This window comes from Salmo trutta, chromosome 37 (genome assembly GCF_901001165.1).
Source record: "Salmo trutta chromosome 37, fSalTru1.1, whole genome shotgun sequence".
Classification (NCBI taxonomy): Eukaryota; Metazoa; Chordata; class Actinopteri; order Salmoniformes; family Salmonidae; genus Salmo; species Salmo trutta.
Window position 1 is genome coordinate 5,510,542 of NC_042993.1, and position 20,213 is coordinate 5,530,754.

General features: G+C 47.9%; 1 protein-coding gene across 1 annotated transcript; it reads right to left on the reverse strand.

The window, feature by feature from the left end:
* Positions 1-2,025: 2,025 nt before the first annotated feature.
* Positions 2,026-19,417, reverse strand: LOC115177147 (E3 ubiquitin-protein ligase TRIM71). Its single transcript, XM_029737700.1, has 4 exons — positions 18,470-19,417; positions 8,945-9,112; positions 4,146-4,280; positions 2,026-3,994 (listed from the first exon to the last, which is right to left on the reverse strand). Exons 1-4 carry the CDS (start codon positions 19,199-19,201, stop codon positions 2,543-2,545), a joined length of 2,487 nt encoding a protein of 828 aa, XP_029593560.1. The 5' UTR covers positions 19,202-19,417; the 3' UTR covers positions 2,026-2,542.
* Between the last annotated feature and the right edge of the window lie 796 nt (positions 19,418-20,213).

Sequence of the window (20,213 nt, forward strand, 5' to 3'; positions counted from 1 at the left end):
GTAAAGATGTACATTATACCTATATCTTTCTGTATAAAGAGGTATATATATGGGGTGGCAGGTAGCCTAGTGGTTAGAGCGTTGGACCAGTAACCAAAAGGTTGCATAATCGAATCCCTGAGCTGACAAGGTAAAAATCTGTCGTTCTGCCCCTGGACAAGGCAGTTGGCCTACCGGAGAACAGTGGGTTGTCATTGTAAATAAGAATTTGTTCTTAACCGACTTGCCTGGTTAATTATTTTTTTTAAATATATACTTTTTTTTTATATTCCAGGGGTCACACCAGCAAGGACAAAATTAAATACTGAAAAACTAAATGACAGTGATGGTGAGCCATTTTTATAAGAGTTATATTTATTACTTCAAATAGTCCATTTACACTGTTTGTTGTCGTCACAATGCCTTTCCTGCTGGTCACAACTGGCCCAGAAAGTGTAATTTATCTCCTGTATAGCAAAAGGCAGAAGCTACAACACTGGAACAGTGTCAATGTGAATAATTCACTAAAACACCTGGAAACTCAATATCTAAAAAGTGGCCATTTTGGTTCAATCTTTAAGAGGATGTAACCGAGTAAGCAGTGTCTGGAGCCCAACGTCTCACTGGTCCCCCTGTACACCCAGCTGTGATTATTAAGGTAAAAGAGGTATGAGGTGTGTCTGGCATGCCTTCCAACTCTTCTGGGGGTTAGAGCAGCTGGAGACCGACAGCTATGGTGCCTCACCAACTCACAGAGGAGGGCGGTGTGCCAAATGGTTACCTAGTCCCTATTTAGTGCACTACTACTGACCAGGGCTCATAAAGCTCTGGTCAAAAGTAGTGCACTATATAGGGATTAGTGTGCCATTTGGAAAAGAACCGAGCTCTCCTCGTAAACCAGCACTTGTGGCAATGTGGCTCAACAGACAGGAAATACTGGCCCATTAGATGCAGTCAGAGACACAGGGAGGAGAGGCTGGGACTTGGCTTTAACAGTTAAAGTTATAAGCACAATATTAATAGCTATGAACAGATAGCTTATAACACAGGGCAGGCTACAGTGGGGGAAAAAACGAATTCAATTTTAACATTTGCATTTTTACTGGTTCTTGATGTTCTGTAGTTAATAGCCACTGTGGAACCATGAATGACCTGGTTATGTTCTCTCAGAAGGAGGTACAATAGAGAGGAACTGCTGTGCTGACTGAAATTACAACGTCTAATGTGACCAACTCTGAACTGCCATCACAGTTCAGAGCAGGGTGAATGTGGGTGTGGGAGCAGCAGCTGATGGAATTCTAATTATGTGGAGCCTTTTGCTTTGGTTACTCAGCCATCTGTAGGCTACATGAGTGGGTCATCAGGCAACTGACCAGCAGCTAGGGGTTACTATGGAGAATCTCTATTGAAAATACTATGGAGGCAATGGAGATCAACATCAATGCTGTCACTTAATTTACTGGTCAGTTTTACTTTTAAAAATTATTTTATTTGCCACCAGGATAAAACAATAACCCACACCAGTGGGTTAACTTTCTGATGATTCACCCAATTCAAGGTGGTCAATTCCTTGTTAAATGTTTTTTCCCTTTAACTGAAATCACGACTGACTGAACGACAATGGTCACTGATATCAAATATTCAACCTGCCTATAGCAAACTGGCAGCAGCCATTTTGTGGAGAGAATCCATTTTAGAGTCTCAGATTACAACCTATTCGCTATTTAGTGCACTACTTTAGACCAGGGTCCATAGCGCTCTGGTCAAAAGTAGTGCACTATTTAGGGAATAGGGTGCCATTTGGGACTTGGCCATACTATCGACCTGAGGACACTGGAGTTCTGAGGTACTATGTGGTCGTGACATGAGGTAAAAAGGTTTTACAGAGGTATGGAGGCATATTCAAAAACAAAATGGAAAAATAACAGTTGCTGAGTTTGACTCCACATGTATGTAACACAGTCATTATTATACATTGTTCTCAGCAACATTCTGGGATTTCACACGCTTTATGTGCACAGTAACAATTAGAGAAAATGTGTGCGCACTTTCTGTGCAAATATCAACCAAATGTTGCTTCATGTTAACTATATACACTTTTCTTTTGCATTGAGGTAGTTACTTCATCAAAACTCCACTGGCGAAATCTCTGCATCAAATAATAAAGGAGTACATTCATACACAGCTACATGAGGTAGGTATGATGCAGTGGAAATCTTTCAAGAATGCAAGAAATTCCCTGAGAAAATCAGAGATTTTGACACATACATCAGGAGCAAAGACAACTATCGAGCCAGATACTGTCACAGAAGGCCTACTATAGGGTTCAAAATGTCAGCTTATGACAATAACCCCTTGTTGGCATTGGTTCATGTACTGCATTGATTTGCTCTTTCAAAATAGAGGTAATAACTGAGAGAAAAGGTCAAGTTTCAATATTACTGTCTCCATTTGCTCACAAAGACATTTGCATCTGATGGGTGTGTTTCAAAATCTCCTCTTCAATGTTTCTTTCTTTGCAAACCAGTAGACAAACTGCAAACCAGTAGACAAACTGCCTAGCCTAGAACATAATGATTCGGTTGTTTCCAAAGTCCACGGCAACAATCCTTCCATCTGGAGTAACAGCTATACCCGACGGGCGATCCATCTGTCCAAAGCTGCTACCCTGAGTCCCCAACTTGCATAAGAAATTACCATTGGTTTGGAACACCTGGATCCGGTGGTTCCGGGAGTCGGCCACCACGATGCGGTCCTCCTGGTCCACTGCTACGCCCTGCGGTCGCAGGAACTGACCGTTACCGGTTCCCTCTGATCCCAGGAAGTGGGCCGACTGGCAGTCCGACCGGATGATCAGCAGACGGTGGTTGTTGAAGTCTGTCACCACCAGGTGGTCCTCCTGAGTAAAGGCCACACCCCTGGGGGAGTCCAAGTGTTTCCATAGAGCCCCCTCAAAGCCGTACTTGTTGAGGAAGGTGCCGTCCTGCCTGAAGAGCTGGATGCGGTGGTTCCGGGTGTCTGAGACGAGGATCTTTCCCTCCGAGCTGACCGCCACGTCCCAGGGGTAGCTGAACTGACCGGTCTTGGTTCCCTTCTCCCCGAACTTGAGGAGGAACCGGCCTTCAAAGGTGAAGATCTGGATGCGGTGATTATCCTTGTCGGCAACGATGATTCTCCTCTGGCTGTCGCAGGCCACCCCAGCTGGTCGGTCCAACTGGCCTGGTCTGGAGCCCAGCGTACCAAACTTGTGGTGGAAGGAACCGCACGGCTTGAAGATCTGCACCCTGTTGTTGCTTCGGTCAGCTACGATTATGTAGCCCTCTTTGTCCACACACACCCCCCAGGGGCGACACAGCTGCCCGTCTCCGTCCCCCTCCCTGCCGAAAGAGGCCGCCGGCAAGGGGATACCTCCATAGCTACGGCCAGACTTGACCAGCGCTTTAAAGGGGCTGCCTTCGATGTGCTGGTTGCAGATAAGGACTGACACCAGATGTTCTCCTTCTACCTTGGGCAGGTAGCTGACCGTGTACAACCCGTTCTGATGGTCGGACACCTCAGCGTCTAGCAGGTTACCATCTGGCGCCACCACCACAGCTGACACACCGTCCCCCCCAGACAGCCTGGGCTCTCCATCATGATCATACCCCACCACAGTGAAGGAAGCCTGCTTACCCTGCAATCCCCGACATAGCCCCTCTCCCTGGGCCTTGGTGAGGGGGGCGAAGGCCCCAGAGCTGACCAGACCTAGGGACTGAATGGCGAGGAGCAAGGTCTGGTCAGGGGCGGTGAACAGGATGCGATCATCATCCTGCGGTAGTAACAGCTCCCTGAGGGCCTTAAGCTCTGTGATCTGGAGGAGCATGCTCTCTCTGGCCAGCAGCAGGTCCAGACTACTGCCCTTCTCTAGGACCTGGGTTACTGTAGCAATGGTGCTGTCCAGCTTGGTCAGGTTCTGGTGCAGCTTCTCTAACTGGAGATAGAGGGACTTGGCTTTCACCTGACGGATCTTCTCAACCTTTAGAGGGCGACAGGAGGAAGAGGGAAAAGGGACAGAAGGGAGAAAGAAAAGATAGTTACACCTGTCTTAGGTTTTGTAACACTGCTGGAATGTGTAAATGTACTGTAGGTCCTACAGTATGATACCAATTAGCAGAAAACCAACTTACTTTCCACAGCAGTTCACACTCTCGTTCCTCCAGGGCCTTCTTATGACGCTCTGTGATGGCTTTGACCTCTGACTGGACCACCATGGCCTTCAGTTCCACCTGCTCGGCAACGGCCTGGGCTTTCTCAATGCTCAGCTGCAGGTAAATCATTAAGAAACTGCTTTAGTGGGGACAAAAGCATGACCTTTGAATGGTACATTGACACATTATTCACAGGTTAAGTCCTGACAGGTTAAGACCTTTAAATAGTGACACATTGTTCCTTATCAGATACAGTAGTTCAGTGTTTCTCAACCTTTTTGCACCAGGGACCAGCAAGCTACTGGGTATCATGAGACTATGGTGTAAATGGCTCTCCTCTCCTCCCCTCCTCTCCATATCAGTGGATGAACTGATGAGTGACCTCTCAAAGTCCTTTCAGTATGAGGTCAGCTGGTTAAGTGAATGAAATCCCTCAGACTGGCTCCAGTACTACTGCTGGAGAGAGGCTGTTGACCCCAGGCCAACACAGCAGCTGTGTTCCAGCCAGTAGTTGGTCCTCATCATGAAGTCCCCCCATAGAGGCACCTCTGGTGGATATAGGGGTCGGAACTAAAGCTCAGAGCGTTAAGTTAAGACTGTGTTAAGATCTGCTATCAAAATGCTTTATCAGCAGACAGGCCTTTAACTGTTGGGAGAGTGAATACAGTGTATGCACGCATGACTAAGTCTAAAAGTGTCTGCTAAATGGCCTTGATGTAAAGTGTGACTAACTAGGACAGAAATGTTAAATTAACTTCTCACTAGGTGGGAGCTGACAACCGTCCATAACCTGATCCGTCCCGGCAGGACTGAGCTCAACCAATGGAATGAGGGGTACTACCAGGGTGGTGGTGTCAATCAGAGAGGAAGCACCAATGACGTCATCTATAGGGGTAATAAATCCTGGGTCAGAGGTTAAGGGGGTGGCAGAACGGGCAGAAAAAGGCAGCAAATGAGATTATGGTGTTTTAATGTGACCCTTTAGGCCAAAGGTCTTCTACCTTTCAGGACAGAGTTCTACAGCTCGGGCTTTGTGCCATTCAAGCCCATGAACATTATGTGTGTCCCAAATTGCACCCATTGCCTATGTAGTGCACTATTTTTGACCAGGGCCCATAGGGAACAGGGTGCCATTTGGGACACAGACCATGAGATCTCTTCATAGGAGATAATGGATTATCAGGCTGGTCATAGTCATAGTACAGCCTCTTCACAGGAGCTAAAAACACTCAGCCTAGATTGAGTTAGCAGCATTTGGTGAATTAGGTCTTCAAGTTAAGTGAGCCTCAAAACACCAACTGAGTGTCACAGGACTGAAGGGGGTAGGGGGAGGTGTGTTTTTCTATTGTGTTTTGAGAAAGGGGAGGGGCATACATATTTCATTGGCATGTGAGTGAGTTGGTTTGGGGGGTGGGAGGGGGGTGTATGGGAGAGGGGTGTATGGGGACAGGGTGGGGGAAGGAAGCGTCTTCCTAGAATTCCTCTCTATTGTGTCCGTCCTCCCAAAGCCATCCCGTTCCCAACACCCTTCACTCTCTATTCACAGCTGGATGACAGCCCACCTCCCAGCCAGCCGCCTAAGGAGGAGTGGCCTAATGTTCTGAGTGGTTGTCGGCATCCCAAGTGACACCCTATTCCCTTCATTGGGCTGACACCCTTATTCCCTTCATTGGGCTGACACCCTATTCCCTTCATTGGGCTGACACCCTTATTCCCTTCATTGGGCTGACACCCTTATTCCCTTCATTGGGCTGACACCCTTATTCCCTTCATTGGGCTGACACCCTTATTCCCTTCATTGGGCTGACACCCTTATTCCCTTCATTGGGCTGACACCCTTATTCCCTTCATTGGGCTGACACCCTTATTCCCTTCATTGGGCTGACACCCTTATTCCCTTCATTGGGCTGACACCCTTATTCCCTTCATTGGGCTGACACCCTTATTTCCTTCATTGGGCTGACACCCTTATTCCCTTCATTGGGCTGACACCCTTATTCCCTTCATTGGGCTGACACCCTACTCCCTTCATTGGGCTGACACCCTTATTCCCTTCATTGGGCTGACACCCTTATTCCCTTCATTGGGCTGACACCCTTATTCCCTTCATTGGGCTGACACCCTTATTCCCTTCATTGGGCTGACACCCTTATTCCCTTCATTGGGCTGACACCCTTATTCCCTTCATTGGGCTGACACCCTTATTCCCTTCATTGGGCTGACACCCTTATTCCCTTCATTGGGCTGACACCCTACTCCCTTCATAGGGCTGACACCCTACTCCCTTCATAGGGCTGACACCCTACTCCCTTCATTGGGCTGACACCCTACTCCCTTCATTGGGCTGACACCCTACTCCCTTCATTGGGCTGACACCCTACTCCCTTCATAGAGCTGACACCCTACTCCCTTCATAGTGCTGACACCCTACTCCCTTCATAGTGCTGACACCCTACTCCCTTCATAGGGCTGACACCCTACTCCCTTCATAGGGCTGACACCCTATTCCCTTCATAGGGCTGACACCCTACATAGGGCTGACACCCTACTCCCTTCATAGTGCTGACACCCTACTCCCTTCATAGAGCTGACACCCTACTCCCTTCATAGTGCTGACACCCTACTCCCTTCATAGGGCTGACACCCTACTCCCTTCATAGAGCTGACACCCTACTCCCTTCATAGTGCTGACACCCTACTCCCTTCATAGTGCTGACACCCTACTCCCTTCATAGGGCTGACACCCTACTCCCTTCATAGGGCTGACACCCTATTCCCTTCATAGGGCTGACACCCTACTCCCTTCATAGGGCTGACACCCTACTCCCTTCATAGGGCTGACACCCTACTCCCTTCATAAGGCTGACACCCTATTCCCTTCATTGGGCTCTGGTCAAAAGTAGTACGCTATGTAGGGAACATGGTGCCATTTGGGACGTAAGCATGGTATTAGAGGGGCTATAAATGGGCACTATGGCCTTTCTCCCTCCCGCCCTTCCACTCCCATTCTCCTGGCCCTGTGAGGCTGGAGTGATAGAGGACACTAATGATCCATTCTGCTCCTGATGCCATCAAGTCTCTGAATACAAACTGTCAGAGCTGACTAGTGGCCGTCACACACACACACACACCCCAACGTAGAGTCCCCGCTGTATATCCCCTTGTAGATCTACATAGAGTCCCTCGCTGTATATCCCACTATAGATGTACGTAGAGTCCCCCGCTGTATATCCCCCTATAGATCTACGTAGAGTCCCCCGCTGTATATCCCCCTATAGATCTACGTAGAGTCCCCGCTGTATATCCCCCTATAGATCTACGTAGAGTCCCCGCTGTATATCCCCCTATAGATCTACGTAGAGTCCCCGCCGTATATCCCCCTATAGATCTATGTAGAGTCCCCGCTGTATATCCCCCTGTAGATGTACGTAGAGTCCCCCGCTGTATATCCCCCTATAGATCTACGTAGAGTCCCCCGCTGTATATCCCCCTATAGATCTATGTAGAGTCCCCGCTGTATATCCCCCTGTAGATCTACGTAGAGTCCCCGCCGTATATCCACCTATAGATCTACGTAGAGTCCCCCACTGTATATCCCCCCTATAGATCTACATAGAGTCCCCGCTGTATATCCCCCTATAGATCTACATAGAGTCCCCGCTGTATATCCCCCTATAGATCTACGTAGAGTCCCCGCTGTATATCCCCCTGTAGATCTACGTAGAGTCCCCGCTGTATATCCACCTATAGATCTACGTAGAGTCCCCCGCTGTATATCCCCCTATAGATCTACGTAGAGTCCCCCGCTGTATATCCCCCTGTAGATCTACGTGGAGTCCCCCGCTGTATATCCCCCTGTAGATCTACGTAGAGTCCCCCGCTGTATATCCCCCTATAGATCTACGTAGAGTCCCCGCTGTATATCCACCTATAGATCTACGTAGAGTCCCCCGCTGTATATCCCCCTGTAGATCTACGTGGAGTCCCCGCCACCTACAGCATGTCTGCATCCCATCACCCACCTAGAGCGTGCCTGCCCTGCATCCCATCACCCACCTAGAGCGTGCCTGCCCTGCATCCCATCACCCACCTAGAGCGTGCCTGCCCTGCATCCCATCACCCACCTAGAGCGTGCCTGCCCTGCATCCCATCACCCATCTAGAGCGTGCCTGCCCTGCATCCCATCACCCACCTAGAGCGTGCCTGCCCTGCATCCCATCACCCACCTAGAGCGTGCCTGCCCTGCATCCCATCCCCCACCTAAAGCGTGCCTGCCCTGCATCCCATCACCCATCTAGAGCGTGCCTGCCCTGCATCCCATCACCCACCTAGAGCGTGCCTGCCCTGCATCCCATCACCCACCTAGAGCGTGCCTGCCCTGCCCTGCATCCCATCACCCACCTAAAGCGTGCCTGCCCTGCATCTCATCACCCACCTAGAGCGTGCCTGCCCTGCATCCCATCACCCACCTAAAGAGTGCCTGCCCTGCATCCCATTACCCACCTGTACAGCGTGCCTGCCCTGCATCCTAGTACCCACCTGTACAGCGTACCTGTCCTGCATCCCATCACCCACCTAGAGCGTGCCTGCCCTGCATCCCATCACCCACCTGAAGAGTGCCTGCCCTGCATCCCATCACCCACCTAAAGAGTGCCTGCCCTGCATCCTAGTACCCACCTGTACAGCGTACCTGTCCTGCATCACCCACCTAAAGAGTGCCTGCCCTGCATCCCATTACCCACCTGTACAGCGTGCCTGCCCTGCATCCTAGTACCCACCTGTACAGCATGCCTGCCCCGCTGGGCGTCTGCCAGCAGCTGGATGGTGAGGGTCCTGGAGTCCTGCAGGGAATCCTGGAGGTAGCGGAGGCTGTGGCCCGAGTGACAACCCACACTGCCCTCCCCCCAGACAGGCACGGAGCACGTATCACAGAACAAATGCAGAACCTGCACAGGGACATGCACAGAAGCAGACAGTCAGCAACAGAACCTGCACAGGGACAGGCACAGAAGCAGACAGTCAGCAACAGAACCTGCACAGGGACAAGCACAGAAGCAGACAGTCAGCAACAGAACCTGCAGAGGGACAGGCACAGAAGCAGACAGTCAGCAACAGAACCTGCAGAGGGACAGGCACAGAAGCAGACAGTCAGCAACAGAACCTGCAGAGGGACAGGCACAGAAGCAGACAGTCAGCAACAGAACCTGCAGAGGGACAGGCACAGAAGCAGACAGTCAGCAACAGAACCTGCAGAGGGACAGGCACAGAAGCAGACAGTCAGCAACAGAACCTGCAGAGGGACAGGCACAGAAGCAGACAGTCAGCAACAGAACAGCTATCCTCTCACATACAGCAACAACCAACCGCAGCCAGTTCTATTGTTACATTCTGTACAGTATCTAACATGTTGACTGCCAGGTCCTGAAGATTTAATAATAGTAACAATGACATTAAGCTATGGCTCTGCCTCGGTCTGCACAACGATGTACTGAACGGCATCTCATACTCAGTGTTTTGGACACAGTCCTGTCTAAAGCAGAGTAGAGTGAAAGAAGAAACAAGGGTAAGAAATAATGAAGAGGGGAAGCAGGAGTACAGTGGTGTGAGGTACTTAAGTAAAAATACTTTAAAATACTACATAAGTAGTTCTTTTTTTTGTATATGTACTTTATTTTTGACAACATTTTCTTCACTACATTCCTAAAGAAAATAATGTACTTTTTACTCCATACAGTTTCTCTGACATCCAAAAGTACTCGTTACATTTTGAATGCTTAGCAGGAAAGGAAAATGGTCTCATTCACACACTTATCAAGAGAACATCCCTGGTCGTCCCCATGGCCTCTTATCTGGTGGATTTACTAAACACAAATGCTTTGTTTGTAAATTATGTCAGAGTACTGGTGTGCCCCTGGCTATCGGTAAATAAATAAAAAAACTAATAATCATGCCATCTGGTTTTCTTAATATAAGGAATTTGAAATTATTTACACTTTTACTTTTGATACTTAAGTATATTTAAAACCAAATACTTTGACTTTCTCACGTAGTATTTTACTGGGTGACTTTCACCGGAGTCATTTTCTATTAAGATATCTTTACTTTTACTCAAGTATGACGATTGGCTACTTTTTCCACCACTGCAGGAGTGAAAGGGTAGAGCGTACAGGATAGGATGGAGAAAGCAGGGTGAGCGATGCAGGCCAATCACTACATCGTATAGAGAAAGGAGGCCAATAAACAATTACATTGGTCAGTTGCCAAGAACATCAATATTTACAATACAGAGCCCCTAAAGATGTTTATCTTTGATATGTTCCTATGTATTACCACTAAAGTGCATGGATGTGTGGCATGTATCCAGAACTTCATTCAAGCACCGTATAATACTTAGCTAGTACATGTCTCTATAGCAACAGTCATAATATCATTTGGTGCTGGTGTGGGGACATACTCTGACAATACTAAGGTTTAATGCAGGGGTGAAGTTGTCAGAGAGTTTTCACAATGAGAGTTCATTTAGACTGGATGCTCTTGAGTTAGTTCTGGAGATTCAGTACGAGAGTGTGTGTTTAGTCCACTCAGCACCACAAAGCCCTCAAATGACATGGACCACTCAGCATGGGTCAGAGTACATAGCTTACCCATTGGCCCCTTCCCTCTTCCCAGTGAGCCATTTGAAAATGTCAACGGATCTATCCGACAGTAATCACTGAGGCGGATTCCTCTCAATGAAATGACCAAATGAAGGAGTTTGGAGGTGCTTTCCTCTCCTCACCACAAAGGCCAATCCATCAGCGCTGACTAACACCTTTAACACAGCCCTCAACACCACGTTCAGGACTTGGGTAAGGGTTTTTTCAGCCGTTTGGCCACACATTTTTTCATGCTGCACCAAACATAACAATGTCAAAATGAATGTCAGGTATCTTGGGTTATCTTCAATTCATTCTGACTATTTTGATGAAGTTTATACTGGCTACGGGGTCTCAAATCAACAAACAGTAATATTGACGCTTTTTTCACGTTTTTCATGCGAAGGTCTTTTAAAGGTGTTTGCGAGCACACTCATTGGGTTTGGGCTAGCAGCCAGCCCAACTGAAGCATGCTGATGTCTTTAGACCCCAGGTCAGAGCAGCAGAGGAGAAGAGAAAAATGGCAGCCAAAATAATACATGTTTGTTATTCAAAACGGTTATTACGGTGACCGCGGTCATTTGGCTGGCCAATTACAGTCATCCATAATTCCATGATCGTTACAGTCCTAGTGTTGTGTTATCGTACCAGAGGTTGTGATCCTGTATCTATCAGCGTCACAGAGGGAGGGGGGAGGAATAGAGGGGCCTTTAAACACCAAACTGCCAACAGAAGTGGCCAAAGACAACCCAAAGCTGGTGTAAAAGGAACCAAAGTCAGGATGCACTTTAACTTCTGTGGAACAGGACAGAGCTGTTATCCCGTTCAAATCCATGTTATGGTATTTCATGTGTCTGAAGTGAAAGAAAGGGGACAGTCAAACCATTCCCTGGGATGGTGGACTTCAAAAACACATCTAAATCAGAAAACATCTGGAATTATGATTCATCAGAATCTCAGACAGTAAATTTAACTAAAGTTGTTTCCTCGCTAGCCTCTTGATCTATTGGACATTTAAAGAGGGACAGAATAATGCAAACGTCCCAGAACTCCCACACAGGGCTGATGTAAAATACACACGGAGCATACAGATCAACACAACCCGAGGGTGCCCTGTCCGTGCTAATCCGGTTTCCCAGAAGTCACACGTGCACATCGCTGCACACACAAACACAGCCAGGCTGAAAACAGTGTGCAAGACCACCGCATCAAGACAAATGGGGTGACAATATCAGCTGAGAGAGAGAGACAGACAGAGAGCACCATGACTGAGTGTGTACCGCTCTGTCCAGCAGTGCGCAATCATACTGCACACTGGACAAGAGGAATACCTATGTAAGAATGCTGTTTCATCGACTCCAGCTCAGCATTTAACACCATAGTACCCTCCAAACTCGTCATTAAGCTCGAGACCCTGGGTCTCGACCCCGCCCTGTGCAACTGGGTCCTGGACTTCCTGACGGGCCGCCCCCAGGTGGTGAGGGTAGGAAACAACACCTCCACCCCACTGATCCTCAACACTGGGGCCCCACAAGGGTGCGTTCTCAGCCTGCTCTTGTTCACCCATGACTGCATGGCCATGCACGCCTCCAACTCAATCATCAAGTTTGCAGACGACACTACAGTGGTAGGCTTGATTACCAACAACGACGAGACGGCCTACAGGGAGGAGGTGAGGGCCCTTGGAGTGTGGTGTCAGGAAAATAACCTCACACTCAATGTCAACAAAACAAAGGAGATGATCGTGGACTTCAGGAAACAGCAGAGGGAGAACCCCCCTATCCACATCGATGGGACAGTAGTAGAGAAGGTGGAAAGTTAAGTTCCTCGGCGTACACATCACGGACAAACTGAAATGGTCCACCCACACAGACAGTGTGGTGAAGAAGGCGCAGCAGCGCCTCTTCAACCTCAGGAGGCTGAAGAAATTCGACTTGTCACCAAAAACACTCAAACTTTTACAGATGCACAATCGAGAGCATCCTGTCGGGCTGTATCACCGCCTGGTACGGCAACTGCTCCACCCATAACCGTAAGGCTCTCAAGAGGATAGTGAGGTCTGCACAATGCATCACCATCAGACTGAGAAAGAGCTTCTATCTCAAGGCCATCAGACTGTTAAACAGGCATCACTAACTTTGAGTGGCTGCTGCCAACATACCGACTCAACTCTAGCCACTTTAACAATTAGATGTAATAAATGTATCACTAGCCACTTTAAACAATGCCACTTTATATAAATGTTTACATACCCTACATTACCCATCTCATATGTATGTACTGTACTCTATACTATCTACTGCATCTTGCCTATGCCGTTCGGCCATCACTCATTTATATATTTTTATGTACATATTCTTACTCATTCCTTTACACTTGTATAAGGTAGTTGTTGTGAAATTGTTAGATATTACTGCACGGTCGGAACTAGAAGCACAAGCATTTCGCTACACTCACAATAATATCTGCTAACCATGTGTATGTGAAAGATAAAATTGTATTTGATTTGTTTGTGTGTTCCAGTAACATGCACGACTTGATCTCTATGGCTCAGCCTCAGCCTCTACAATAGAACACTACAAGCAATACACCAAGTTGTTCTGTGTGTTGATGACCTCCAGTTCTGATACACTGGGGTTGCTAAATTCCTGTAACTTTACCAAAACTCACAGGTTTTTCTACATTCCTGTTTGGAGCGTTCCTAGATTTCCTGCTTATTCCCTCCCGATTCCAGTGATCGTCCAACCAGGATTTCTGGAAAAGTTTTTGGGGAAGTTCCCAGATTTTCAGAACCCTAATAAAGAACTGTGCCTCCTCATGGACTGACCATGAGCCAGAAACATATGAGATGTTTCGGAGCCCATCGCTGTCTAAGAATAGGGCTTCCATCCCATCCCAGAGAGAGAGCTGCTTTGATGCCATGCCAGACATTTCTTGTATATAGAATTCTGAAAGCGCTTCCATGTGAGCCGTGCTGGTGGGAGGGGGGCAGCCAGACCTGCGTCTGCTGAACTACCCTACAGTCCCCTCCCCCCCACACACCCATATGAGCCCCCTGGTTAATGGAAGAGTGAAGGAACTACCCAACTAAAGGGAAGTGTTTAAACGGAATGTCCTCTCCAGCACCCGGAAGTTCCAGAGCCAAAACAGAGACCTGGCGGTCAAAACAAAAACACATTCATGGACACATCTCTCTTTGACAAGCTCTAGCTCTACACTGATCCATGTCTCCAACACTTCCACACAGCTGTGATTGTGTGTACACCCATTCTGTTTCAAACAATGGTGATATTCCATCTGTACTAAAATCTAGACTCAGCAGAAGAAAAAACGTGACCCACACTGAGTGAATCACCCTTCTACTTTCCACTGTTCATCAGAAACACAATCTGCAGACCATTCCAACTGCTTTCTTTATTTCCCTGGACTGGACTGGTGGAATGACTGCTCCATCTGTCTTCTTCATACAACAGCATTAAATGTTCAGACATATGTTCCACTGACTCGCCGGCCGTGCTGCCTGCTTTATGGCAACACAGAGTCTACGTTCCAAATGTTACCCTATTCCCTTCATCGTGCACTACTTTCGCTTAGGGGTCGGGCCAAAAGTAGTGCACTATCTAGGGAATAGGGTGCCATTTGGGACATATAAACAGAGTTATTTTGGCTAGACATTGTTTTCATATTCCCAATGAGAAGGCTGGGCCCCATCGTTAATGCCATGTCTGCTGATGTCTGCCGCCTTGTTTGACCAGCAGGGAAACCAAACGTCCACTCTGTCATGTTAAAACTATTTTCAAAGCCTCTTCAACACAGAGATTTGCAGTCATGGGGAGAAAAGATGTATAATTCCTTTCATTAAAAAGCTGAATCCTGCCAGTGCAATGGTTGTGCATGTGTAGCCTACAGTAGAACTTTAAACTGTATTAAAGGTTTGGTCTAGAACTAATCAATATGGACTACATCTGCAATGTTCATCCACCTTCAGAACCAGCTGAACTAGGAGGAATAGAGATACATTATAGAGAGATCTTTCCATGGGAATAAAAACAACAGATCTCCACTTTCTCTGTCTGGCTTCTAATTCTGTTACATAAGAGGTCTATTAGTAATACTGCCAGTCAGGCCTCCCTCCTCAGCCCTAATGAAGACCGTTCCACATTCCTGATGAAGGTCTGGTCCTACCGTAGGAGGAAAGGTACCCCCATTAGAGGAACCCCCCTCTCTCTGGATATGTCCCAAATGACACCCTATTCCATTTTTTGTGCACTACTTCTAACCAGGGCCCATGGGGCAATAGGTAGGCTTTATGCAGGCTATAGGGTGGAATTTGAGACACAGACCCCAGCCTACAAGCAGCTCCACAACACCAGATGGCTACCATCCATCCCATCTTGGTCCTCAGGGGCTGAGCCGGGACTGAGCTGGGGCTGGGGCTAAGCCGAGGCTAAGCTGGGGCTGGGCCGGGGCTAAGCTGGGGCTGGGCCGGGGCTAAGCTGGGGCTGGGCCAGGGCTAAGCCGAGGCTAAGCTGGGGCTGGGCCGGGGCTAAGCTGGGGCTGGACCAGGGCCGGGGCTAAGCCGAGGCTAAGCTGGGGCTGGGCCGGGGCTAAGCTGGGGCTGGGCCAGGGCCGGGGCTAAGCCGAGGCTAAGCTGGGGCTGGGCCGGGGCTAAGCTGGGGCTGGGCCGGGGCCGGGGCTAAGCCGAGGCTAAGCTGGGGCTGGGCCGGGGCTAAGCTGGGGCTGGACCAGGGCAGTGGGGTTGTTTTAAGTCTGTGCCCCTAGCTGCCAGATTCAATATCAAAGCACCAGGAGGGGCTCCCTCTCTCACATGAAATGGGTTAAAACTGAAAAAGAGGCACAGGGAAGAAGAACTGAAACAGAATAATAAAATAATGACTGACAGGGAGGCTTTTGGGGTTGGTTCACAGAGGATATCCCCAGCTAGACAGAATTACAAACCAGACAAGATTCCTTACATGAGTTCACTGCACTGGTAGGAGCGATGGTAGTCAATCACCAGCGGCAGCTGACACCTTCATTGGGGAGGACAGGCTCATAGTAATGGCTGCTCATAGTAATGGCTAGAAAGGATAACATGGAATGGTATAAAACACATCAGACCCATGGTTTCCTTGTGTTCGATACTATTCCATTCCAGCCATTATTATGAGCCGTTCTCCCCTCAGCAGCCTCCTGTGTAGTCAATGAGAGACGAGACTACTCCCCCCCCCTTCCCCATAGTTAACTGTCTAATGTACTGTGGAATCATTGACTGAATGTTCATAGCTGTCAGTGTTGTCAATAACGGCAACAACAGTGGCTTTTATTTCAGTGACTGAGACAATATCTGAAAACACATTACCTAGCCTGTAGCAGTGTCTCATCAGATCGTCGTGCCATTGGATGAGAGTTACAGACAGACTAAACTGGTTAGTGACAGGCTGGGAGTGTCATCATGCAAAAGGCTTCTCTAACCACTAACCCCTTATTGTCCTGTTGATTAGAGGATGAGTTAGATGCATTCCTCTAACATGTCATTAAGCTGCACAGCAAACTAGGTTGGCTATCCAAATGACTCAAGGCCTAAACATACCAGCAACTTCCACATTTCCTCATTATAGAATAATCAAGTCTTCCTATCCTAATGTAATCTACAAAAAGGTTTGGGTTAGGTGAGTCTTTACTGAACGTTCTACACCGTCACCACATGGCAACCAGTGTGGCCACGCCCTCGTAACCCCTGACCCCAAGCCTGAGGGAGAAAACAGACAATGCAGTGACGGGCTTCCGTCCCTTCCACCTTGTGACCTTCTGTTGGAATCAAAGTCGAGAGAGAGAGAGAGAGAGAGAGAGAGAGAGAGAACAACATTCTCTCAGCTTAAACATTGAATGGATATAGGCCTCCTAGTAGTTACATAAGGTATTGTAGTGAGTTGAGTTTCTAGTCAAAGTCTGATGGGGGAAATGTAAAAAAATCTAACCAAAACTATGTCCACCCTATGGGCCCTGGTCAAAAGTAGTGCACTATTTAGGGAATAGGGTGCCATTTGGGATGTACACTATGTCTGAGGTGGCCAACTTTAACCCAACCTCCTTGTTGTGAAGGCTATTCAGATGCTGGATTTCTTTGGCTTTGCCCCACTTACAAGGCAGGAATGTTCAACCATCTCACTGACCTGGTGTTACAGTGTTCTCTGTAACATTCAACGTTCTCACCAGAGACTGTAGAGAGAATTGGTAGAAAAGAGGGTGAATGGGTAGAACAAATAGAAAGTGTGTCTGTGGGGGCGGGGCAATACAGAGAGAATGTGTGTGTCGTCCCATCCTCAACATGTCTCCCAGATGACTGCTCTGCTGAAGGCTAACGTCATGACATTCCAACTGGCCTTCCACTGAGTAAAGGCTTCCTGTATGTTTCTCTATTGGGAGCATGGACTCCTCCGCCACACTGTCTGCACCGGAGTCAGGACAGGAGTGTATTGTCTCACGTCTGCACTGGCTCCTGGCAACTGCATTAGAATGGCACCTAGTGACGTCAGAATGGCACCTAGTAGTGACGTCAGAATGGCACCTAGTGACGTCAGAATGGCGCCTAGTAGTGACGTCAGAATGGCGCCTACTAGTGACGTCAGAATGGCGCCTACTAGTGACGTCAGAATGGCGCCTACTAGTGACGTCAGAATGACTCCCAGTAGTGACGTCAGAATGGCGCCCAGTAGTGACGTCAGAATGGCGCCCAGTAGTGACGTCAGAATGGCGCCCAGTAGTGACGTCAGAATGGCGCCCAGTAGTGACGTCAGAATGACACCCAGTAGTGACGTCAGAATGACACCTAGTGACGTTAGACAATGGACAGGAGTGAGGGACTGCACTGCTGCTTAGTCCAAGTACACCCCAGCAGAAACACTGCTCCAACTACTCTCCAAATGTACCTCTATATCATATATTATTTATCCATGACTTTGGTATTATGAGACAGACTGTGAAATTCGTGTTATGAGACTGTGATATTGCTATGGACTGTCAAGCCCAAATGGTAGATCCCATTTGAGTTTGTCCAATAACCCCCAAACCCACGTTAGGCTTTGAAGAGGTGTCCAATAACCCCCAAACCCACGTTAGGCTTTGAAGAGGTGTCCAATAACCCCCAAACCCACGTTAGGCTTTGAAGAGGTGTCCAATAACCCCCAAACCCACGTTAGGCTTTGAAGAGGTGTCCAATAACCCTCAAACCCACGTTAGGCTTTGAAGAGGTGTCCAATAACCCCCAAACCCACATTAGGCTTTCAAGAGGTGTCCAATAACCCCCACACCCACGTTAGGCTTTGAAGAGGTGTCCAATAACCCCCAAACCCACGTTAGGCTTTGAAGAGGTGTCCAATAACCCCCAAACCCACATTAGGATTTCAAGAGGTGTCCAATAACACCCAAACCCACATTAGGCTTTCAAGAGGTGTCCAATAACCCCCAAACCCATGTTAGGCTTTGAAGATGTGTCCAATAACACCCAAACCCACATTAGGCTTTGAAGAGGTGTCCAATAACACCCAAACAGACATCAAGCTTTGAAGAGGTGGTGGGTCAGACAGAGGATATGGGAGGATGGGGGCTATCTCATGATGATATTAAACAACATTACTGCTGTTAGACTCAGATGGAGAAACTTACCGCATTGTCATGCTCCTGGCAGAAACTCAGCCTGTCCTGAAAGACAGGCAGCAGAGAGTAACTCGACCGGCTCAGAGTGGCAGTAGGAGTGTTGTTAGAGTTGTTGGTTCGGTTCCCCAGGTGCTGGTGAAACAGACTCTCCATTAGTCTATCAATTAAATGGTCTTTGGTAAGCCGGACCCTCTGGTGTGCCCATACACAGTTGTTACAAAGGTACTCCTGGCAGTCTCGGCAGTGAGAGGTAGCGGGGTTGCCCTCGTTGCAAGAGCTGCACAGGGGCTCTCTGCTATGTCTGTGAGACAAGTTGTTGCCCCTGCTGCTAACAGTATTGTTGATTTGCTCCTCAGACGAATTTACCACGGCATCCAACATGTTGCTAAATAAAAAGTTTGACGAGGGCAAGGCGTCTACTCCTGATACGGGCATTAGAACCTTTTGGTCACAAGTCGGGCACCGGAGTTTCAAGGGGTCTCCGGGGTTCCGCTGGTCCTCCAGACACTGCCTGCAGAAGGCATGGAGGCATGGGAGGACGTGGAGCCTTCTGGAGGATGAGGTAGATGAGCTAGTTGAGGTATGAGACGAGGACGAGGAGGTAGACGAGTTGGAGGAGAGCGGAGCAGAGGAGCGGCACAGTTCTTTGCATAGGGGGCATGTCTTCAAGTCGGAGTCAGGGAATGAAGCCATTTGCACGACTGCTTTGGAATAGGGGTCTTTAAATCCGCATTTAGACATAGCCTACGGTTGCCTTTGTAAATAGATGCAATGACGATAGACTAGATTAAATGTTTCTATTAAATGTTGCTCCTATTGTGCAAAATTGGTATCCACTCACTGACAGCAAATAAAATGGGTAAGTGATGAAATAGGTCTGCCGGTGAAGGACGTGCGTTTGAAGGAAATTAGAATGGCAGTCAACGTCAATGAAAGCTCTTTGGAATAGAACAAACTTCAGGTCTTCCTTATTTGCATAAATAATTCACATTTTACGTATTGAAATGTGAGAGTAATGATAACTTAATATTACAGAGTTGTATGTTCTTGTTTACGTCAATGGGAATAAACCAATATTGTGGCAAACATTAAATCGTCTGCGTGTCCCCCACTCCGATTCTCCCCAAGCACAGAGAAAGGCCACTGCCGGTTTTCGTTATAAATTCCTCTGTTCAATTACGCACAAACGTGTTTTAACAGTAAGTGTCCGTCCAATTATTCTAATCCACCATCACACCTCTTTCAAATGTAGCCAACCATGCGCATCAAACAGAGACTGTTGAAGACAATTAAATAATGAATCCATCTGATGTAATAAGTTAGCGCGATACTTGCGCGCATAAGATCAAATAGCCAAACAGTTGCTGAACAGTCTCCCAAAAAGGATTTGCTACTCTATGATACCTTCTCTGAACGAAATGCTCTCTGCGATGCATTCGTTGTGCTTAATAAAAGGCTGCACTTTCTTGAGATCAAATGTACAGCGTTTTCCACTGGCTTCCCTTGACCATCCGCCAGCGCAGAATTAATCCATTTGTCCGGTGCAATGAAGCGTTCATTTGCGCCCGTGTCCTTGTGCACGCGTTTTACGCATGTTGAACTAAACAAAATATCAAGAGGTACAACGTAGGTTTTACTAATACGTGTATCATGTGCCATGTGAACTGCAAGGCGTGAGTTTATCGAAAATACCCTGAACGTCTCTAATCCTACAGCCGTGAGCATACTTCCGTTTCATCACACGGAAGGTGAC